The sequence below is a fragment of the Sesamum indicum genome, linkage group LG12, assembly GCF_026168435.1.
Source record: "Sesamum indicum cultivar Baizhima isolate 11 linkage group LG12, ASM2616843v1, whole genome shotgun sequence".
Taxonomy (NCBI): Eukaryota; Viridiplantae; Streptophyta; class Magnoliopsida; order Lamiales; family Pedaliaceae; genus Sesamum; species Sesamum indicum.
In genome coordinates this window covers 16,979,665-16,999,337 of record NC_142668.1, presented here as the reverse complement: position 1 = coordinate 16,999,337, position 19,673 = coordinate 16,979,665, and the positions used below count along the sequence as shown (strand labels likewise).

Below are 19,673 nucleotides of genomic sequence, written 5' to 3'. Positions count from 1 at the left end.
AATTAGTTTAAAAGGTCGGTCTACTAATTGATTGTCTACGGGAAATTATTTAAATCCCTAGGAATAATTCGTTTTATGAAAACCAGTTGGGCTTATCAAGAAATCGGATATTCCAAGGAATTATTAAACTTATGTCTGATGTCTACTCAAACGTCGACGTTCGGCAATTGAACGCTGGCCGTTTCCCCAAAACCCAATCAAAACTTTGTGCCCTAATTTTTTTACTGCTCATTATTGTGCAACTATACTTTTGGGAATCAAATTATCTTTTGTGTTGAATTTTTGCGGAATCGTCATAGTAGGCGTTGAGAGCGGTTTTTTACCGGAGTTTCAGTCTGAGTTTTTTGTTAATTTAAGTTTAACCTATTTGTTCTTTCTGAAACTGTGACTTATCATATTGGGTCGATCAACACATTAAGCGAAGGAGAAGTAGAGGATTTTGTATTATTTAGTATGGTGGATCAAGAGAAAGAGTCGATTCTTCAATTTGCACCCTTTCAAAGTTCAGTGGATGAGGGTTTTTGGCACAGGTTATCATCGTTGAAGCTTAACAAACTGGGGATTGATGAGTCTCCTATTCCTATCACGGGTATGTTTTTGCTTGCACGTAGGTTTAGTCACAATGTTCAGTCATATAATGTTTCTAGTTGCTCTGGCTCTAATAATTATTATTAGGTTGGTTAGACTTCAAACTTCTAGAACCCTTCCTGAATTGTCTCCTTTTTAACTTCTGTTGTGTGGAATGTTGTTATGAACAGAAGAGAAATTGTAGATGTTTTTGAAGTAACAGAGAAGGGGGATGGGAAAAAGAGAAGATACAAAGAGATGAGGAAAGAAAAGACTAAATTCAAATTCATAATAATCCCTTCAACATCCTTCCTTGCCTTTACATGGAATTACAGACAAAAAGAAAAAAGAAATAAGGCTGAAATAACATTAAAATTGCTTCAGAAAAAGATGTCGGCTGTCCTTCCTCCACTAGTGTTGGTGGGATCATCTTCATCACCAAGGACTTCCCAAAACGGCAATTCCATTGCGACACTATCCACGCTCCCCCTCAGCCGTACACGTGTCCCCTTGTTGGCTCATTTGAGGTTGATCAATCAGAGGGAGCCCAATTCCTTTCCTCATTCGATTGAGCCCTAACTTCCCTTGAACGACGTCGTCTTCCTTTAGGGATTCCATTTTGCCCCCGATTTTAGGTGTGCCCTCGATTGCACGGTCCAGATTCTTCCTCTCGATTGAACGGTCCTCTTCTAAAATTTGCGTTTTGGTTTGGAAGTGCAACAAATGTTAGAGTTGCTGGCAAAGTATTCTCTATCATCTCCTTGTTTACATCTATGTTTGCTGATGCTGACCGACCTAAGGAGTCAAACAGATTGACTATTCATCCAAAGAGAAAAAGGTGAAATTAAAAAGGTTGAATATGGGAGCCTTGAACCAGGCAGCAGGGGAATTAAGTTTTCTTTTGATACTATTGTGGTAGTAATAGCAATACTAACCAGATCATAGGTTATTAATGTGCATTTAGAAATTGTGGACAGATTAAAGAAACAAAAGATGAATATAGGAAAATTTTCAGAGTTGAGGATGTTGTACTGAGATTCTATGGCCTCAGATTCAACTCGATTCTCTCTGTCTATTTGTTTCTTTTAGGTCACAGAGTATCTTAAAAGGATTGTATTGTTTCATTCAGAACCTCTGAATGGCATCCTAAGGATGACATTGATGACAGTCTCATATTTGCATCATAAGAAGTGTTTTTAATGTTGGTGGTGTCTTCTTTCTTTTTCTAACTAAATCTGAAACTAGAGAAAATTGAATGGGGAGGACGGGTAGAGAGTTGGTGATACAGCATTAACTCTAGCATAGCATTGTGGAATTTGATAATACCTGTTGGTTATTCTAAGCATGCAGGAACTTTTGCTTCTGATCAAATTTCATTCAATTAAGAATTATCCTATTTTTCAGGATAACTTCTTTCCTGGTTAGGTCAACAAAGGCATGAAATATTTCGATTTATTTTTTCTATAAAATCAAATGGATTTACCTGGACCAATACATGATTTTCTTTTAGTCTTTCTGGGATCGGGTCTTATATTAGGAAGTCTGGCAGTAGTATTACTTCCGAATCCAATTTATTCGGCCTTTTCATTGGGATTGGTTCTTTTTTGTATTTCATGCAGGCTTTTATGCACCTTGCTCACATAATCAGGTGTCAAATCACTTAACTCTTCTTGCTGAATCTTTACCACCTGAATCTAGTGAACCATCATTTATGCCAGCAATAAGTCGTGGTAACAGAAATAGATGTCCTGTCCCCGGCATTCTCTACAATACAAACACATTGGAGGGATTCCAGGCTCTTGACAAACAGAGCCTCATCAGGGCAGTAGCAGAAAAGGTACTCTCTTAATTCATGAGTTCTTCTTGTCTCCTAAATTATTTATTACTGGAAAGAAACAATTTTGTTTATTTGTTAAGAGAACTTTATTCCATATCTGAGAGGTGTACTAATTTAAAATGTTAAAATATCACCTTGAATATAAATATATTCTCATTTTGCATTTTTGTTAATTGTCAGATCTGGGAGGACATTAACTCAGGCAAAGTTGAGGAGGACAGTAGTGTTCTTTTACGATTTCTTGTTATTTCTTTTGCTGACTTGAAAAAATGGAGCTTTCACTACTGGTTTGCTTTCCCTGCTTTGGTTCTTGACCCTCCAGCAACTGTGGTTCATCTGAAACCAGCTGCTCAATGGTTTAGTGTGGAAGAGGTGCTCTAATTGTTAACTATTTTGACAGCATTTTAGATATCTCTTTGATATGTTAAGTTTTATTTTGAATGTACTGTTCTGATTATAGGCAGAATCTGTGAGAACGGCTTGTAATGAATGGCGTAACATGTGCTCAACAACAGGTAAAGATATTTTGTACATTTGTGGCTTACCTTTGTTTAATTTCATTGCTGTTAACAGCCTAGACGGTCAAGTTTCTTGCAGATGTTCCATTCTTCCTGGTGTCTATTTCTTCAAATTCAGCTGTGACTATTAGGCATCTTGCTGACTTTGAAGCTTGCCAACGTGACGGTCATAAGGTCTGTCACATATATTAAAGGAAATGCATTATCTGCTAAGCTATGCATGCACAGCTGCACAGGCACACCCATGTATTTACTGGAAGATAGATAATCCCCCTACTTTACCGATTAGGTTCAGCTGGCGGGAATGAATTAACACTAAATAAGTAAACCATATATCATACTCCTTGCAGGTCCTGTTTGGATTTTATGATCCTTGTCATCTTCCAAATAATCCTGGCTGGCCACTTCGAAACTTCTTCTGGTTTATTTGCAGAAAATGGAGTCTTCAGAAGATTCATTTTTTTTGCTATCGTGAGAATCATGGTTTTGCCGACCTGGAATTATCCTTGGTGGGTGAAGCATCAATACCAAATATGCAAGGTAAATCTATTAGAATTATGCAACTGCTTTCAGACTTTTCTATTCTTGTATCTGAAGTTGCACTCTTGACACAATCTTGTATGCATGTATTTATTTAGAATTGAGAAATCATCAGAACATGCCAAATGTTGTTGGTTGGCAACATAATAGCAAAGGAAGAAAAACTTCAAGGTGTATCAGCCTTGCCAAGACAATGGATCCAACTAGGTATGGCACATAAACTATCAGTGAATGACTCATAACCACATTAGGATATTCTGATCACGAAATTGCACTTCAATTGACAGGTTAGCAATTGCAGCTGCTGACTTGAACTTAAAGCTAATGAGATGGCGTCAACTGCCTTCCCTAAATCTCAATGTCTTGTCATCTGCAAAATGTCTTCTTCTTGGAGCTGGTACACTCGGATGCCAGGTCGCCCGCATGCTTATGGTATGTGTCTGGAAATGCTGGATATAGTTTAATATTTGCCGACCTCTGTTAAAACAATTTTGTTCTTTTGCAGGCATGGGGCGTTCGGAAGATCACACTTGTTGATAGTGGCAAAGTGTCCATGTCTAATCCACTTCGCCAGTCCCTGTATACCTTGGATGATTGCCTAAATGGTGGTGAATTTAAGGCTAAAGCAGCAGTAAAAAGTCTAGCGCGGATATTTCCAGCGGTGGTGGGTAGTATTATCTTTCTTTTATTATGTTCAAGAATTGATGTCTTCACCTAAGTAAATCTTCTTCTATGTTCTTTTCCCCTTTTGTTGTGTTCTGTCTCAGGAAGCAGAGTCTGTGGTAATGGCTATCCCAATGCCTGGGCATCCTGTACCAAGTCAAGAAGAGAATAGTGTGCTTGAGGACTGCCAACACTTGCATGATCTGATTGATTCTCATGATGCAGTATTTTTGCTAACTGATACACGTGAAAGTAGATGGCTCCCAAGTCTTCTTTGTGCAAATGCCAACAAGGTTGATCTTTAATTTCCCCCATTGTGACTGATTTTGCTGTTACTATTTTTCTTGAAATTGGTATCATTTGATTTTAAAATCCATTTTTGGACAGAGAAGTTCTCCTTCATTGCTGACTGTTGAATTTTGTGTGCTTTAATCACAGATCACGATTACTGCTGGGCTAGGGTTTGATAGCTTTGTAGTTATGCGCCATGGAGCTGGTCCACTGAGCTCTTCTGATGAAGTAAAAGATGCAGATCTGAATGATTTATCTGCAGCAGTTGGAAGTCTCTCTCTCATGGAAAACATTAGGATTCAGAGATTGGGTTGTTACTTTTGCAACGATGTTGTTGCTCCTATTGATGTAAATGTCTTCAAAGCAACTGTTGGGTTTATTATTTGTGCCATTCCATAATGACAACATTAATTATTCTGTTATTTCCACAGTCAACCTCCAATCGTACGTTAGACCAGCAATGTACTGTTACACGTCCAGGGCTTGCTCCTATTGCATCATCTCTTGCAGTTGAACTTCTTGTAGGTATTCTGCACCATCCTTCTGGGTAAGTTTCTTTATGAAATCTATTCAATGAAACTAAGTGTGGATGAAAAAGATGTGAGATTTAGCTGCCATATGTGATTGAATTCTTGGGCTCCTTTATATGCTCACATATGGTTTTTCTATGTGGCCTGTACAGGATATTGGCCAAAGCTGAATTTTCTAGCTCAACTGATTCTGGCTGTGAGCAACCACTTGGTGTTCTACCCCATCAAATTCGAGGCTCCCTCTCTCAGTTTTCTCAGATGACCCTCGTAGGCCATGCCTCGACTAGTTGCACAGCCTGTAGCTCCACTGTAAGATACATGCACGCTTAGTGGTGGAATCTTTTGCCAAATCTTTTATGTCATTAGTTTTTGGCCTTTTATTTGGTTATGATATGATTGTCATTTGGTTGTTGGCTTGTTGCCATTCAATCTTCTACCCCTTCTATGTGCTCATCCTATTACTTCTTTGTGGTTCGTTCCTTTTTTTTTTTTTTTTCTGGGTTCCTATAATTAATTAATTTATTTACTTTTTTATTAGTGTGCATGGTTGTCGTTTTTTCCTTTTTCTGCGTGAGTGAGCCTGTTAGCAAGCATGAATGCCGTTAGATAATGACATTGTTTTGCTGGTATTGTTCGAAGTATGCTATGCCTTTTAATCATCAAATATATTTCCATTGAAAATTTCTGTCAACCCCTCCTTGTTCAGGTGGTCTCGGAATATCGGAAGAGGGGGTTGGATTTCATCCTTCAAGCCATTAACCATCCTACTTATCTGGAGGATCTAACTGGCCTAACCGAACTGATGAAATCCGCAGGGTCTTTTGAACTTGACTGGGATTACGAGGGTGGTGATGAGGACGAGGAGTGTGTTGAAATTTAGCATTTTTTTTTATAATTTGATGTAACATTCAGTTTATTGCGGTTTTTTTTTAGTATTGTATGCGAATAAAAGGAAAAGTTGCGTAAGTGGCAAATCCATCTTTTCATCGCTCATCCAAATGCCAGTGTCATAGATTTATTTTCCGGTGTGTAGAGTCCTTGGTGAAGTTACCTGGTTGGGCGGCACTTCATCTTTTATATATGTCATTATTAGGTCAATCGAGCACCAGTGGTCTAGTGGTAGAATAGTACCCTGCCACGGTACAGACCCGGGTTCGATTCCCGGCTGGTGCATTTTCTTAACCTTTTTGCGCTTTAACCAATTACTACCTTTGGATATAGATATATAAAACAAAAGGGTGAATGACAATTTACGCTAATGAACAAATTATTTTGTATAAAAATAAAATAGTAATTTACTTTCTATGTTTTTTGAAATTATTGTTACTTTCTAAATAAATTATTGTATTTAAAAAATACAAAAAGATAAATTGTTAGGAATTAATTTACTCATTTATAATATTACAATCGCATTTTTCTCATAAAAAAAAAAAAGTATTGGAGAAATAGTGAGGGATACATGAACATGATCTAAAAAGTTTCCAAAATGGGTCAATTTTGGCAGACCAAATCCATATCTAACACCACCCCCGTTTTAGCCCTTTTCCAGTCTCACCAAGCCCGCCGGAGAAGTTTCCAAGAATGAGCTCAAACTGCCTTCTTCTCCATATGTTGAAGCACCTAGATAGGCTACAAGACAGACACATGCTCATCTCCGCCCATATACGCAACCTACAATAATAAATAAATATTCATCCACCGTCACCACTCAAATGGACCATACATATATCCACATTTGTCAGGTTCCACAATGTCAATTCAATTCCCCCTTTTGCTAGTGCATCTCATATCCTCCCTAAGTCCCAATAGTGGAACCTCCACAACAACCTAAAACACCACCCTGTGTTTCTTAATCTCACGTGTTTTATGCTAATTTTGCAGCCTGCTCCTCTAATCCCATACGTTCAAAATTGGAGGGTAGTGGGGGACCCCTTGTGCCACACTCCCACACCTCATAGCTGCTGGACATGTTCGGGTTCAGCAAATCTATTTATATATTTAGGCACCACACCACTAACGAGAGCGCACGAGTGGTACGCAATTCCTTACCAGAAATTTATGGCTCTGATTAATGAAACTCATCTCGTCTTAAATTTTCAGGAACTGGATTCCAGGGTGATTAGCTGTAAGGACGAAACTCTGGGCTGTACATTTCCAGTTATTTGTCCTCATAACTACACGGGAGCATCGTTTTCCAGATTTCTTGCTCACTTCTCCCCACATTAAGCTGCATGTACTGTCACCGATTTTTGAGGAACGTGGAGCCTCACGAGTTCAAACCTGATTCCCACAAACAATTAATGACTTTCAATTTGCATTAAAACTGACAGATTTGTATAAAACTTAATTTGTGAGATTGTAAATCTTCTGTATGTCACGAAGCATATATTGTACAACATTATTTCTGCAAAACCAGTTGAAGCTGTAAATTAAAGTGAAATGTTTTACATATTAATCCCATTAACCATGTTCTTTTCCATATTCTCTTGGTTTATAAACACCGAATACTTTTAATTAATTATAGTAATTTGATCCAATTGAGGTTGGGCTGATTCACAGGGTAGTTTAATACAAAAAGTGTTATGATCTGAAGGATGAAGAGATTGTTAAATTCGTTCCCAATCGATGTCTATACCAAAGCCTATAATAATTAAGGGGTATTTATAAGATGGCTGATGATTGACAGTTTCAGTTTCGAGTCCATAATCGGGTCAAATTGGTCCAAGTGTAACCAAATTCGATAAAAAAACATAAACATTATTACCCTATAAAGGTACATTTTACCTTTATGGAGGATATTTTCATCTTTTCGCATTATCATTAATACATCTTTATTGTAATTAATGATCAAAATTAAAAGATTGCAAAAGAATAAAAATCTAGTGGGTATTTCCACTGATCTGACTTCCTCTTTAATCTTTATTTATTGAAAATCTCATATTCTTATTTCAATGATGCTATTTTTTATTTAGCATCAAGAATAATAAATAATAAAGAACTACCTAATCAAGATATATGTATATTTTGTGAAATCAAGAAATTTCTCCTACTGGATCTATTAGGTGTATGGCAGTAGTAGTTTAATATTTTAGATGTCACAGGCAAGTCCAAAAGATTAGGTTCCCTTCCCTCATCCCTCCATTTCCGATGCCATTCATCCTTACCCTTAATTTGACTCTTCACAAAATTACATCAATGATTAGGTCATATCTCACTAATTTCAGTGTCCCCAAAAGCCAGCTAAGTAAAATCCCAGAAACCACATGGGCATTTATGGGAATTCTACTTTCGTATATTCCCATATAATAAATCTTATTGTACAAAAATTTTGCTTCAGTTGATGTAATGTACCAGAAATTTTTCTTTCAATCCCATGAAGCAGACAGGTTTCTTGGGCTGCATGTGCTATCTGCTCTCTTTGTATTTTCTCACAAAGTCTCCTTCTCTTTTTGTCTGATTCTTGCACGCTTTTCCTCTCAACCAAAAGTCAGACAATTAGACTAATTTAAAAAAAGTTAGGCCCCAAGAGCTGATTCAGAATTCTTGAAATATGTCAGTTCAAGAACCACCAAAAGGGTCAGACTCTTTTACTAATTGTTTCTTTTTCCTAAGGCTCTTTAGTCGCATGAAACGGCTCCCCCGTTTAAAGGCGGCCGAGAAACAGTGCGAACCGCCACAGCAGGCGGAGAAACCTATAGATATGGATATGGATGCATGTAAAGAAGCCAGGATTGAAGTGGGCACAGGAGGAAATTTAAAGGGTCGTGATGATTATGTTAATGATGGTTGGGTGGTTGCCTTGCGAAAGTCTGTGAAGATGCTTCATTTCGGGAGCTGGGAGGAGAAAGAAGCGGCGGCGAAAGAGATAAAGAGGCTGGCGGAAGAAGACTTGAAGCGGCGGAAAACCATGGCTGAGCTCGGTGTTATCCCGCCGCTGGTTGCCATGGTTGGCTCGGAGGTGGTGGCGCGTCAAAGACTGGCTGTTGGGGCGTTGATTGAGCTCGCTAATGGCTCTTTCACGTGAGTTAATTTTTACTTAATCTCGTTTTTGATTTTTAACTTTAGGTTTGAGTAAAACAAAGTTAAAGAAAAAGCTGTTTTGTCTTGATTAATCAGATTAGAGTTGATCACAAGTTGAATAGTTTGCGTAAAGTGTCATCAATTTTTCAGTAAGAAGTCAATTTCAAAATAAATTTCTCTTACTAGTGGAAGAAAACTGAAAAGTCTGGGGCGGGGATCAAAACAAAGACATCACCTACTTCATTGGTTGATTATTTTTTTGTTTGTTGGAACTGCTGAGAAAGAATCAACCGCAATGCATGAGTGCAGGCCCACTGGCCATTATTGACTTGTGGGGGACTGGGGGTTGGGGGTGCTGGGAAGGTCTTGATATGTGCACCCAACCCCAAATCTTCAATCCCTCAATCGGTGCATGTCCGTTCAGGATTCCGGTTCATGGTTTATCATCGACGAGGGAAACTTTAAGGACTGTGTTAATAACATGCCAAATTATTCAGCATTCATTAATTGAAGTTAGGTGCCTCCACATGCATTGATTTTCATTCACAGCCATCAAAATCTTGAGCTTTGCCTTTTGCTTTGAGTGGCTCTCACATGGAAAATTAAATTTCTTGGTTTATGGCTTTATGCTTTTTTATGGTTTGTGAAGCACGGAACGGAAGTCGTAGTTGAAACTTTGACAGGTACTATGTTGTAGCTCGCGCGTTGAGGAAAGTGATGGTTCGTTGATCTAACATAACTTGCTTACTTTAGCAAGTAGCTATATAATATGGGATTAGGACTTGTTGCATGTTGCCATCGTTTCTCCAGTAATTCAAAGTTGGACTTTCATAATCATTTATCAAACCTGAGAATTCAAACCATCTTGTGTTTTGGTTGGTGGGTTGTTGGAAGGGGCCAAGGGAGCCAAAATGACGACGTAGATAAGGTGCCTTACGTTAATGCAATCCACTCCACAGTGCCTGCAAGAATTTCAGGCTGCAAAATTCTAATTCAGCAGGCATGTTGTTCTAATTTGACATATGAAGAAATGGTAGCTCTAATTTACTGTGCTTATTTGAATATGGGTTCTCCGTCAAACAATATAAAACTCGATCCGCTGACCATCACTTTCAGAGGCAGACTTAGTGTGGAGAATCTTGTTGACTTATACCTTGCATAATAATGTCTTTGTTTTGTGCAATGGGGTCTTTAGGGCCACCAAATATAAAATCGCGGAAGTCCCACATAAGGGTATATGCTTTGACCAAGTTACCCGACCCACCTGTTGCCCCTTGTATGTTTGTTTAATTAAAGCAGGTTGTAAAGAAATGACAAATAATGGCACTTTGTTCCTTAAATCCTTGTTTCTTTCAATAATGGCATTCTTGCTCTTGTTTCAGGAATAAGGCTCTCATGGTGGAGGCAGGAATCTTGTCAAGATTACCCCAGAACGTCACCGTCTTGGAGGAAACATCAAAGCAAGAATTTGCGCGGCTCCTCTTGTCTATATCAGCCCTGGCCAACAGCAAATTCTCCCTCACCTCAGCAAGAATTATTCCCCTGGTACTCTCCATTCTTGAGTCCTGTTCAAGTATTGAGACCAAAGAATTATGTTTAAGCACCTTGCACAATCTGTCTTCAGTTCTAGATAATGCTGGAAGTTTGATCGCAACAGGGGTTGTCGACAATTTAATTAAGCTGTCCTCAGAGAAAGAATTATCAGAAAAAGCCTTAGCAACCTTAGGAAACTTAGTTGTAACGTTACCGGGAAGGAAGGGGCTTGAGCATAATGCTACGGTGCCCGAGTGCTTGATAGAGATCATGACGTGGGAAGAGAAGCCCAAATGCCAAGAACTATCGGCTTACGTTTTGATGATTTTGGCTCATCAGAGCTCCTTGCAAAGGCAGAAAATGGCAAAGGCTGGAATCGTTCAAGTTCTTCTTGAAGTAGCATTACTGGGCAGTCCATTGGCTCAGAAAAGAGCTCTGAAGATACTACAATGGTTTAAGGACGAAAGGCAAATGAGAGTGGGGGCTCATTCGGGGCCGCAGGTGGGGAGGATACTGAGTGTTTCACCCCTCAGTCAGAGGGATGTTGATGAAGGGAAGAAATTGATGAAGAAAATTGTGAAGCAGAGCTTATACAAGAACATGGAAACGATTACTCGTCGAGCCAACGGAGCTGAGGATTCTTCAAAGCTTAAAGCTTTGGTGATTAGTTCCAGTTCTAAGAGCTTGCCTTACTAGAGATTGGCAATGGTCCAGTACAGGATGCAATTTTTTTTTTCATTTTTCTTTGGAAAATGGTAAATATATGTATATGGAGGAATAAGGTAGCATCTTTAACAAAGGAAAGAATTCAGCCTCCTGTTACCTTGCACTTCTTGTGCAACCAAACGTTTGTTGATTTTGAATGTAAATCATGGGATTTGTTCATTTCTTGATTCTGTTTTTCTTCGAAATCATGGGATCCATTCACAATTCATGGAAGAGCCAGCAGAGGATAGCATTCAAACTATCCTCACCCCTCAAACAAGAATTAAATTGAAACACAAAAACAGAGAAATCCAGAGACAGGAACAGTGTAGAGTTAAAATTGATGCAGATCCATTCAATTAGGACGTGTGGAATCTGATTCCGTTGCAAATGCAATCAGATACTGAAAGATTTATGGACCAAGTAACTCAGTTCCTCTTCCAATTGTTTTGTGGACAAAGAAATTCTACTTTGAGACAACCAAAGTTTCACTAAATATACAATATAGAGAATCTGTATGAAAATGTGTGTTACAATTTTTGTTAAATTGTTTGGTTAGTTAAATTTGCGTTCTGAACTGTGTGTTGATTCCCATTTAGTTAAATTTTGAATGAAATAGACGGCAATTAGTCAACTATAAAGACACTCATGATGTCGGCACAATTCTCCCTTCCACCCCTGCTTTCCCATCTTTTGTAATAAAAAAATAATAAAATTTAAAATGAAATTGGAATTGAAACATATATGCAACAGTTTTTGCTAATTGCAAATGTTTTATATCAGATGAGATGTATTAATAAATGTGTAAAAATTAAATATTTTGAATAGTATTGTTGTTCCAAAAAATATGAACAACCTTCATTGGTTCCCCTACTCCAATGGGTATGCTTTAGATCTCTAAGATTCTGGTAAGACTTTAGATGTACCCCTGGAGAAGGCATTTCTCAAAGTCCTCTTGCTATTGATTGTGATAAATATCCCATGTCAAATATAACCCAATGTGATCCGAATTAAAATCCGTCAGTTCAGGCCCAGACCAATGTAGCCCAATTAAATATGGGTGGCTTATGAATTAATGTAGCCCAATGGAGAGACCCAAATACGCCATACAGATGCAGGTGCAGGCACAGACCATACTGCGTCGTATATTGGGATGTTCCTCGAGGCGGTAAGCACCAAAAATGTTTTCACAAAACGCAGCGTTTGGCAAAAGGACACTATAAATTAATCTTTTTTACCAGTAGGGTTTTTCGGGAATCAAACACCACCGTTACTTTCCGCTCATCTCTCTCTCCTAGGGTTTTCTCGACAAAATTCTATTCTCATCCATGGATCTTACCAAGAAGCGCAAGGCCGACGAGTACGGCAGAGCATACCCCTTGACCAGCGACATCAACAACACTGCAGCGGCCGGCGCACCGCCGCCGATCGGCATCTTATCTCCCGAAGACGCAGAGAAGATCCTCGAACCCTTCACAAAGGAGCAGCTCCTTCCTATCCTACGTGCGGCTGTCCTCCGTCACCCCGATGTCTTGGAGGCGGTGCGTACCGTCGCTGACGCCGATCCTGTCCAGCGCAAGCTCTTCGTTCGCGGCCTCGGCTGGGAAACCACCACCGAGAAACTTCGCCAAGTGTTCGCTGCGTATGGGGAGCTCGATGAAGCCAACACCATCGTAATTACTGATAAGAACTCTGGAAAATCTAAGGGTTATGGATTTGTAACGTTTAAGCATATTGATGCCGCTATCTTAGCCCTCAAAGAGCCGAACAAGAAGATTGATGGACGTATAACAGTGACTCAACTCGCAGCCGCTGGAAATTCAGGTAATTCCCACTCTACTGACGTGGCGTTAAGGAAGATTTACGTTGGTAATATTCCATTTGAGATTTCCTCCGAGAGGTTGTTGGCTCACTTTTCCATGTACGGTGAGATTGAGGAAGGGCCACTAGGATTTGACAAGCAGACTGGGAAGGCCAAGGGTTTTGCATTTTTTGTTTACAAGACAGAGGAAGGTGCAAAGGCGTCGTTGGTTGATCCCATGAAAACTATAGATGGGCATCAGGTGGTGTGTAAGTTGGCCGCAGATAACAAGAAACAGAAGCCAAATGTTGGCCCCCCAGGAGGCATGGTTCCTGGGATGCCAAATTCTGGGCCCATGGGAATGCAGGCGCCGAATTATGGAATGGGAGGTTATATGGGGTATGGGCCAGGGCCGAATATGCCTCAGCCACCGCAGCGGACGGGAATGATGCATCAAAATTCAGGCTACAATACTGCAATGGGTGGACCAGGAGGACCAGGCGGTCAAGGTTATGGTGGTGGATATGGAGGGGGTGCATCCATGTATGATGGTGTAGGTGGGACTGGACCTGGGGAATTTGGTGGAGGATTGGGCAGTGCTGGAGGCTATAGAATTCCTCCTACCAGCATTGGCATGCAGAGCTCAGGGGGTTATCCTGATGGTGGGAACTATGGGCTTCAGGCTACATACCCATCCCAGCAGAACCATCCCGGAGCTGGTCCAGGGCCCAGGCTTCCAACTTACCAGGGTATGCCGCCATACTGAGGTAATTATGACCATAACTGCATCGTGTTTCATGGGCAACAAAAAGGCTTTGGCTAACTTAAGTATATCTTATAAAGGTAATTTAAAAATATACTTGCAGACGTCATACCAGTTGCATCATCTAGTTGTTTGAAGCTACCGGATAGAACACTGACCAGGAAGATTTAGACACTTGCAAGCTGCAAGTCTAGAAAATTGCACATTTATGGTTGAAGCGAGTGAAGAATAAATACACGTTTTGCTAGCTACTAAAAACAAAACACTACCGGTCTTTAGTTGTACAGTTGCGGACTTCCCCTTCGTGCATAATTAACAAGTTGATTTGTGATTTTTCTTTAGTTTTTTGTTGGCGAGCTTTTAGAACGTATGGTGCTCCTTTGATTTAATGTTTTCTTTGTCTCTCTCATAGTTATAAATGGCATGCTATGGCGTGCTTCAGGCGCATGGTACGAAAAGCGAGAGCCTATCGCCGTTTCAAAGAACTGGCTCTGGGCTTTCACCTGGTGCAGGCCCAGGGTGCTTTTTTCTAGTGTGCAAGGCGCGCCCTGCCAAGCCTTAAAAGGCTGGGCCTTCTGTAAATAAGGAAAAAAGCTGAAAGTTAACAAATTTGCTTTTTTCTTGAATCTTTTGGCTAAAATATTGAAGCCTAATCTTGAACATGCTGATTTGATAAAACTACAAATGGATTAAAAATATAAATTATTTATGCAAATATGACCCGTGCTTCAAAAAGGAAAGCGCCTGTGCCGTGGCTCCAGAGTACCTCTGCGCCATGGGCCTTTAACAACTATGATCTCTCTTACAACATTTTTCCTAATCTTCTGTTATTTGTCTTGCTAATCCCTTTATTTTATTTTCTTCTTGCTTACGACACCATCTATTTAAACACCTGGCAAACATAAAAGTCGTGATCAAGACACATGATGAAAAAACTTGAGGGACTATGTTCGCTTTGTTGTTATGCCGCAATGCATTTCATGAATTAGGAATTAAAAAAGGGCCAGCTTGAGTTTTTCAATGCTTCATTAAAAAGTAGGGTTACAGTTTTAGTTCATGATTTCAGCATATCACTTGTTTTTTGAGTTTGAATTTTGAATAATGGATTGAGTTTTGCATGTTTATGTGTTCAGGTGTTTTGACAGCTTCTTGGGCGCAAATGTTTTAAATGGTTGTGGTGATTATGTGATTGCCGACTATGAAATCTTTGGTTGATAAATGGACTGCTGTAGATCTTTGGCTGCTCTACTCTATCTGCACCCATAAGTTGTGGATTATGAGCTATATTTGTGCTAGAATGAGCTCAAAGTTGTTACTTGAGACATTGGTGTATTATGTGATAAGTAGCTCTGAAGTGCTCTAGATCTGATTTTGCGTTTTATATGACAAGCTTCAGTTTACTTGCCATTTTTATTTCTAGAATATTGTAAAGAGCTACTTCATTTTACCTTTAGTTACTTATTTTGTCTTTATGTTTTTCATATATATGCATTATCTGCGGCGCACTGTGGTATATGTGGAAGCTTTGCCATTTCATTGGTTTTGGCACCCAAAAATCTCCTGGGGCATTGGCACAGTCTTATTTTTCTCTTTTCAAAAACATTTCCTTTTGTTAGGTGTCGGGATAACGTAAGCTTTTTCCATTCTTTTCATCTGATTCACGATTCACTTATGGCATTGTTCTTTAGTACTTCAGCAAACTATGTATCCAGCTTTAAAAAGTAGGCAAAGAATCATGGTGCTACTCAATCAGGGGAATGGAGCACATTGTGTTCTTCCCCCAAGCATAATTTTCTTTTTGTTTCTTTTCTTTGTTTTTTTGTTTTTTATAATCTGCATCCTTGGCCGCTCTTCACCCATCATTAACAACCATTTCTTTTTTAAATAAAATGGCCTTTTATGAACTTGGAAATTTACCACAGATAATTAGGTTGTAATTGTGATTAAGTTACATTTCTTCCGATGGGACCTGTTTTGCTCTGGGCATCCTTCTAACTGCTGATTCTGGCTATTTTAAACTTGGCACTTGCTTCTTTATGTAAAGATTTGGCGTGATGGAACTCAAGTATCATACTTAATAACATGTCCGGTATTTTATTGTGATCAATCGCGTGAATGCCTGTTGAAATGGCTTCCTTTGTTGTGAATGTGTTCCATTCATCAACACTTAGCAATAAATAAAACTATTAAGCAACTTCTCTTAGCTCCTAGTCTGACATGTTCGTATATAGTAGCCTAACCACATCTCAGAATGATCATGAAGCCCCTTTTAAATTCCCACTTGAATGGGATCTTGTTGACAATGTGGCCAAGGAAAATGCATAAAACCCAGTATGATAAAGAGCCTCTAAGCACTCACTTAGTCTTCTAATTTGGTCTAGTGGCCAAGGAAGTGAAAGAAAACTAAGAACTTGTTGCGCGACATTGTTGACTCTAGTCTGGTGGCACTGAGGCTGAGTATGTGAAAATGAAGTGAGCTCTAGCCTGATGGCTCTGATTTTACTCATTTTGGAGCATTATTCAGTATTCCTTTCATCAGGTGCCTTTGAGATGCCAAATCTTGGTTGACTTCTCTACCTTAGATAAAAGCATGAAGTTGAGCTTTGATATGCTCTGACATTTCATGTTATGATCAATTATAGTTATCCTGTTATTTGCGAGTGACATGTGATATGAATGATTGACTATGTTGGTTGGTGGCCTTGTATTGGAGCTGAGTCTCACGCATTAAGATTGTTTCTGGAAACTCATTTATTCCTGTTATTATGATGTATCATGGTGATTTAGGTTTGTTTTATTACCTGTCAAGTTTGGGTTTAAAGTCATGAAATTGTTTCATGTGCTGTTAAGTGGAATGTGGATGATCTGTTTTCATCTGTCCAGATTTTACTGAGCATGAGAATTGTTGAGGTGTTGTAGCAATCTTTGTGTTGCTTAATTCTAGCAATCTTGGTTATTAAACTATTTTTTCGCCACTGAGGTGCAGAATAACATTGCTTAATATCTTTCATATGTTATAGAATCCATTCTTGACTTGTTAATTCAGGGGACAATGTGAGTTATTTAAGTTTTGAGGAGATGTCCCTATGAAATGTAGCTGAATTGAAGCCTAGGCCTGGGACCTGCAGTGTGGCATATGGTTGGGGGTTTAAGTGAGTCTATTGTTGTCAGCCTACCTGCCTCAAGTTGAGATTATTTTCTGTGGGTGAACTTCTTCGTCCCTTGGCTCTTGCCTGTGCAGTGGAAACGCCACAGTGAAATATTGATTGAGCAAATGCATCATTTGGATGTGGATTTGGTAAGCGTTCAGAAGCTTTTTGGGTTTGAAAGAGGGGCCAAAAATATAGAAAGATGCGGTGATGTTCTGTTTCTTGGTGGCTGATATAGTTGGGAGCAATGGAGTATGTCCAGCCACCAAACACTGAGCTCAACATTCCAGCAAAGTGGCATTGCATTATCTTGGTTCATCAGGTTATTGATAACCTAATGTGTGGGCGTAGTCTCTTAAATTGTTGGTATATGAAGGCCATTGTGTACAGCCCCTATTGGAGGGTGTTTATTGTATTAACAATTACCAGGAAATTGATTGATAAAATGATATACCAATTGTTTGACGTATCCCGTACGGTTTATGTAACGGGGGTAGTGGTTGTTGAGGCTAAAGTCTGTAGGGGCCTCGTCTTTTATTCAACTTTCAGCTCTCTCAGGCAGAAGTTACATATGCTAATATTCGAGAAGAATTAATATCTTCAAAATTAATTTTCATTTTTTCTTCCTAGGAAAATAAATGATTAGCAACACTGACTCATGTTATGGCGCACGTATGTTCCAAGTTTGGATCTTGGTTTGGTGTATGATATTATCCTGCTTACTACTTTGTAAAACTTATGAAATGGTTTCTGCGATAATAATAGAGATTTTGGTGTAATCTCCTGTACAAGAGCACAAATATTTCTAAATCAGCCTTATTTTTTACTAAAATCAAGTGTTCTAGTTAATTGTTCATCATCGGCCTGTGGTGAATGGAAACAATTTCTAAGGCGAAACTGACAAAAAACTAACTCCTTCGATAACAGGAGAAGAATCTCGTAGCGTGTCCCCCGATCCTCCTTTTCGTTTTTGTGGTAATTATTGGATTAGTCTGTATAAGTTCCAAACATCTTTTGGTAATAATATGATACCGGTGAGCTCCCTCTGTCCAAGGCACAGGTTATCACGTAATTGTTATTTGGAGGCAGACTCAGAAACAAGCTGGTCAGAATGCACATTGCGACATCAAAATTAACAAAAAGTGCCAATCAAGCAGTGTCTACGGACAACAAATACCGCTGTCCATGTCAGAGATTAGCACCACGGTGGAGGCAGGAGGCAGGAGGCAGGAGGCAGTGGATTGATCAACATGGGCAGGTATACAAAGACGAATACCGTTTTGTCTTTGGGATGGTCGTACAATTCCAGACGCAGCCAGGAGGCATTGGCAGTGGATTGATTATACAAAGACTTCACAGAGAATGCAATGCCATTCAAGATATTTAAAGAAAATGTTGAGTTTATCAAGTCTTTCAACAGTGACGGTAGCAGGCCGTACAAGCTGGGCCTCCACCAGTTTGCTGATCTTACAAATGAAGAATCCGTACCTCTTGTAATTGGTATGAGATGTCATCCCACAAGAAATCACCTCAAGCAACTTCTAGATATGAACGTGTGACAGTGGTGCCTGCAATCATCAACTGGATAAAGAAAGGAGCTGTTACAGGAGTTAAGGATCAGGGGCAAGTAAGCAAACAAAAATAATAAATTCTAGAACAAACACTCAACAGTATGAAATCACATGTATAATAGCCTTGTTAAAAAAACAGACAGGATGTTGCTGGCCTTTTTCAGCAGTTACAGCAATGGAAGGGATCAACCTACAACAGGCAAACCGATCTCATTGTCTGAAGAAAAAGAGATGCAACGGATGACTAATGGATGATGCTTTCAGAATTCATAATCCACAACGACCTCACCACCCAGTCCAACTACCCGTAGCAGGGTGCTGATGGTACCTGTAACAGCTTGGAAGCCTCAAGCGCAGCAAATTTGGGCTGATGATGAGTTTGCATTGTGGCAAACCAACCAGTATCCCTGGCTACAGATGCCAGTGGAGTGGCGTTCCAGTTTTACATGGGTGGTGTTTTCAAGGGAGATTGTGGGACTGAACTGGACCATGGTGTTACTGCTGTTGGTTGTGGGAAAACTGATGATGGTACAAAGTTTTGGCTGGTGAAGAAATCCTGGGGCAGTGGCTGGGGTGAGGAAGGATATATCAGAATACAGAGAAGATGTTGACGCCAAAGAAGGGCTCTATGGAATCGCCATGAGCTGCTGGAGGCCGTTTCTTTCCACATTCTGAATTCCTCAAGGGTTTCTATGATGTCTATAGCCGTATACTCGTGTGCTGTTCATTTTGCTTTTGTAAATAGTTGCGTGCTGATCTGATGTATATAGACACAAATGACAGCTGGTGAAAATGAATTCCTACCTGGATATCATGGAGATAGCCAAGTTCAAGATCATAGATTGAAAATCATGCATATGGAGTAATGAAGACATTTTCAAAATTGCATCTGAGCATTGTCCTTCAAATTTTAGCAGGCCAACAAGAGAGGAAAACCTACATCGAATAAAAACTATAAAATGTGGGTTTGAAGTATGAAAGATTAATCTGGTGATCTCTGAAATGACGGCATAAAGTCTTCTTTTCCCGTTGTGCTGTTATTTAATTAATATCTATACTCTGCAATACTCAAGAGGGAATATCTTCTAGTATGTATTTTGGTGCTAGGATTCTCATTAAGGATTGATCTTGTGTGCTGTGATGATCAAAGAATCACATGCACATTCTACCTGCCAAGGAAAAGAG

At 39.5% G+C, this 19,673-nt stretch overlaps 3 protein-coding genes, 1 non-coding gene and 1 pseudogene across 5 annotated transcripts; all 5 read left to right on the top strand.

Annotated features, from left to right (window-relative positions):
- Positions 1-91: 91 nt before the first annotated feature.
- On the top strand, positions 92-5,912 carry APG7 (ThiF family protein). The gene is made up of 14 exons (XM_011098129.3): positions 92-589; positions 2,187-2,404; positions 2,585-2,776; positions 2,865-2,919; positions 3,002-3,096; positions 3,273-3,462; positions 3,561-3,669; positions 3,750-3,894; positions 3,968-4,126; positions 4,230-4,418; positions 4,564-4,764; positions 4,848-4,963; positions 5,099-5,255; positions 5,653-5,912. The coding sequence occupies exons 1-14, from the start codon at positions 454-456 to the stop codon at positions 5,824-5,826; spliced, it is 2,136 nt and encodes a 711-aa protein (XP_011096431.2). The 5' UTR covers positions 92-453; the 3' UTR covers positions 5,827-5,912.
- Positions 5,913-6,048: 136 nt separating this feature from the next.
- TRNAG-GCC (transfer RNA glycine (anticodon GCC)) lies at positions 6,049-6,119 on the top strand. Its single transcript has one exon. It is a non-coding gene; the product is annotated as a tRNA-Gly (tRNA).
- Positions 6,120-8,271: 2,152 nt separating this feature from the next.
- LOC105175627 (uncharacterized) lies at positions 8,272-11,384 on the top strand. The gene is made up of 2 exons (XM_011098128.3): positions 8,272-8,966; positions 10,349-11,384. The coding sequence occupies exons 1-2, from the start codon at positions 8,497-8,499 to the stop codon at positions 11,193-11,195; spliced, it is 1,317 nt and encodes a 438-aa protein (XP_011096430.1). The 5' UTR covers positions 8,272-8,496; the 3' UTR covers positions 11,196-11,384.
- Positions 11,385-12,435: 1,051 nt separating this feature from the next.
- On the top strand, positions 12,436-17,386 carry LOC105175626 (RNA-binding (RRM/RBD/RNP motifs) family protein). Of its 2 annotated transcripts, none has more exons than XM_011098127.3 (2): positions 12,436-13,772; positions 16,815-17,386. In XM_011098127.3, exon 1 carries the CDS (start codon positions 12,533-12,535, stop codon positions 13,769-13,771), a length of 1,239 nt encoding a protein of 412 aa, XP_011096429.1. In that variant the 5' UTR covers positions 12,436-12,532; the 3' UTR covers position 13,772; positions 16,815-17,386. The 2 variants fall into 2 exon arrangements, with proteins under 2 accessions (XP_011096429.1, XP_011096428.1); XM_011098126.3 differs by lacking the exon at positions 16,815-17,386 and adding an exon at positions 14,902-15,249.
- An 898-nt stretch (positions 17,387-18,284) lies between these two features.
- LOC148784920 (senescence-specific cysteine protease SAG39 pseudogene) lies at positions 18,285-19,355 on the top strand (annotated as a pseudogene).
- The last annotated feature ends 318 nt before the right edge of the window (positions 19,356-19,673 follow it).

What these genes read in the sequence shown, in the direction of transcription:
- APG7 (XM_011098129.3), top strand. Translation starts at nt 454, where the DNA reads ATGGTGGATCAAGAGAAAGAGTCGATTCTTCAATTTGCACCCTTTCAA. An exon ending in ATCAATACCAAATATGCAAG is followed by an intron (nt 3,463 to 3,560) that starts GTAAATCTATTA and finishes GTATTTATTTAG; the next exon opens with AATTGAGAAATCATCAGAAC. An exon ending in AAGACAATGGATCCAACTAG is followed by an intron (nt 3,670 to 3,749) that starts GTATGGCACATA and finishes TTCAATTGACAG; the next exon opens with GTTAGCAATTGCAGCTGCTG.
- LOC105175627 (XM_011098128.3), top strand. Translation starts at nt 8,497, where the DNA reads ATGTCAGTTCAAGAACCACCAAAAGGGTCAGACTCTTTTACTAATTGT. An exon ending in CTCGCTAATGGCTCTTTCAC is followed by an intron (nt 8,967 to 10,348) that starts GTGAGTTAATTT and finishes CTCTTGTTTCAG; the next exon opens with GAATAAGGCTCTCATGGTGG.
- LOC105175626 (XM_011098127.3), top strand. Translation starts at nt 12,533, where the DNA reads ATGGATCTTACCAAGAAGCGCAAGGCCGACGAGTACGGCAGAGCATAC.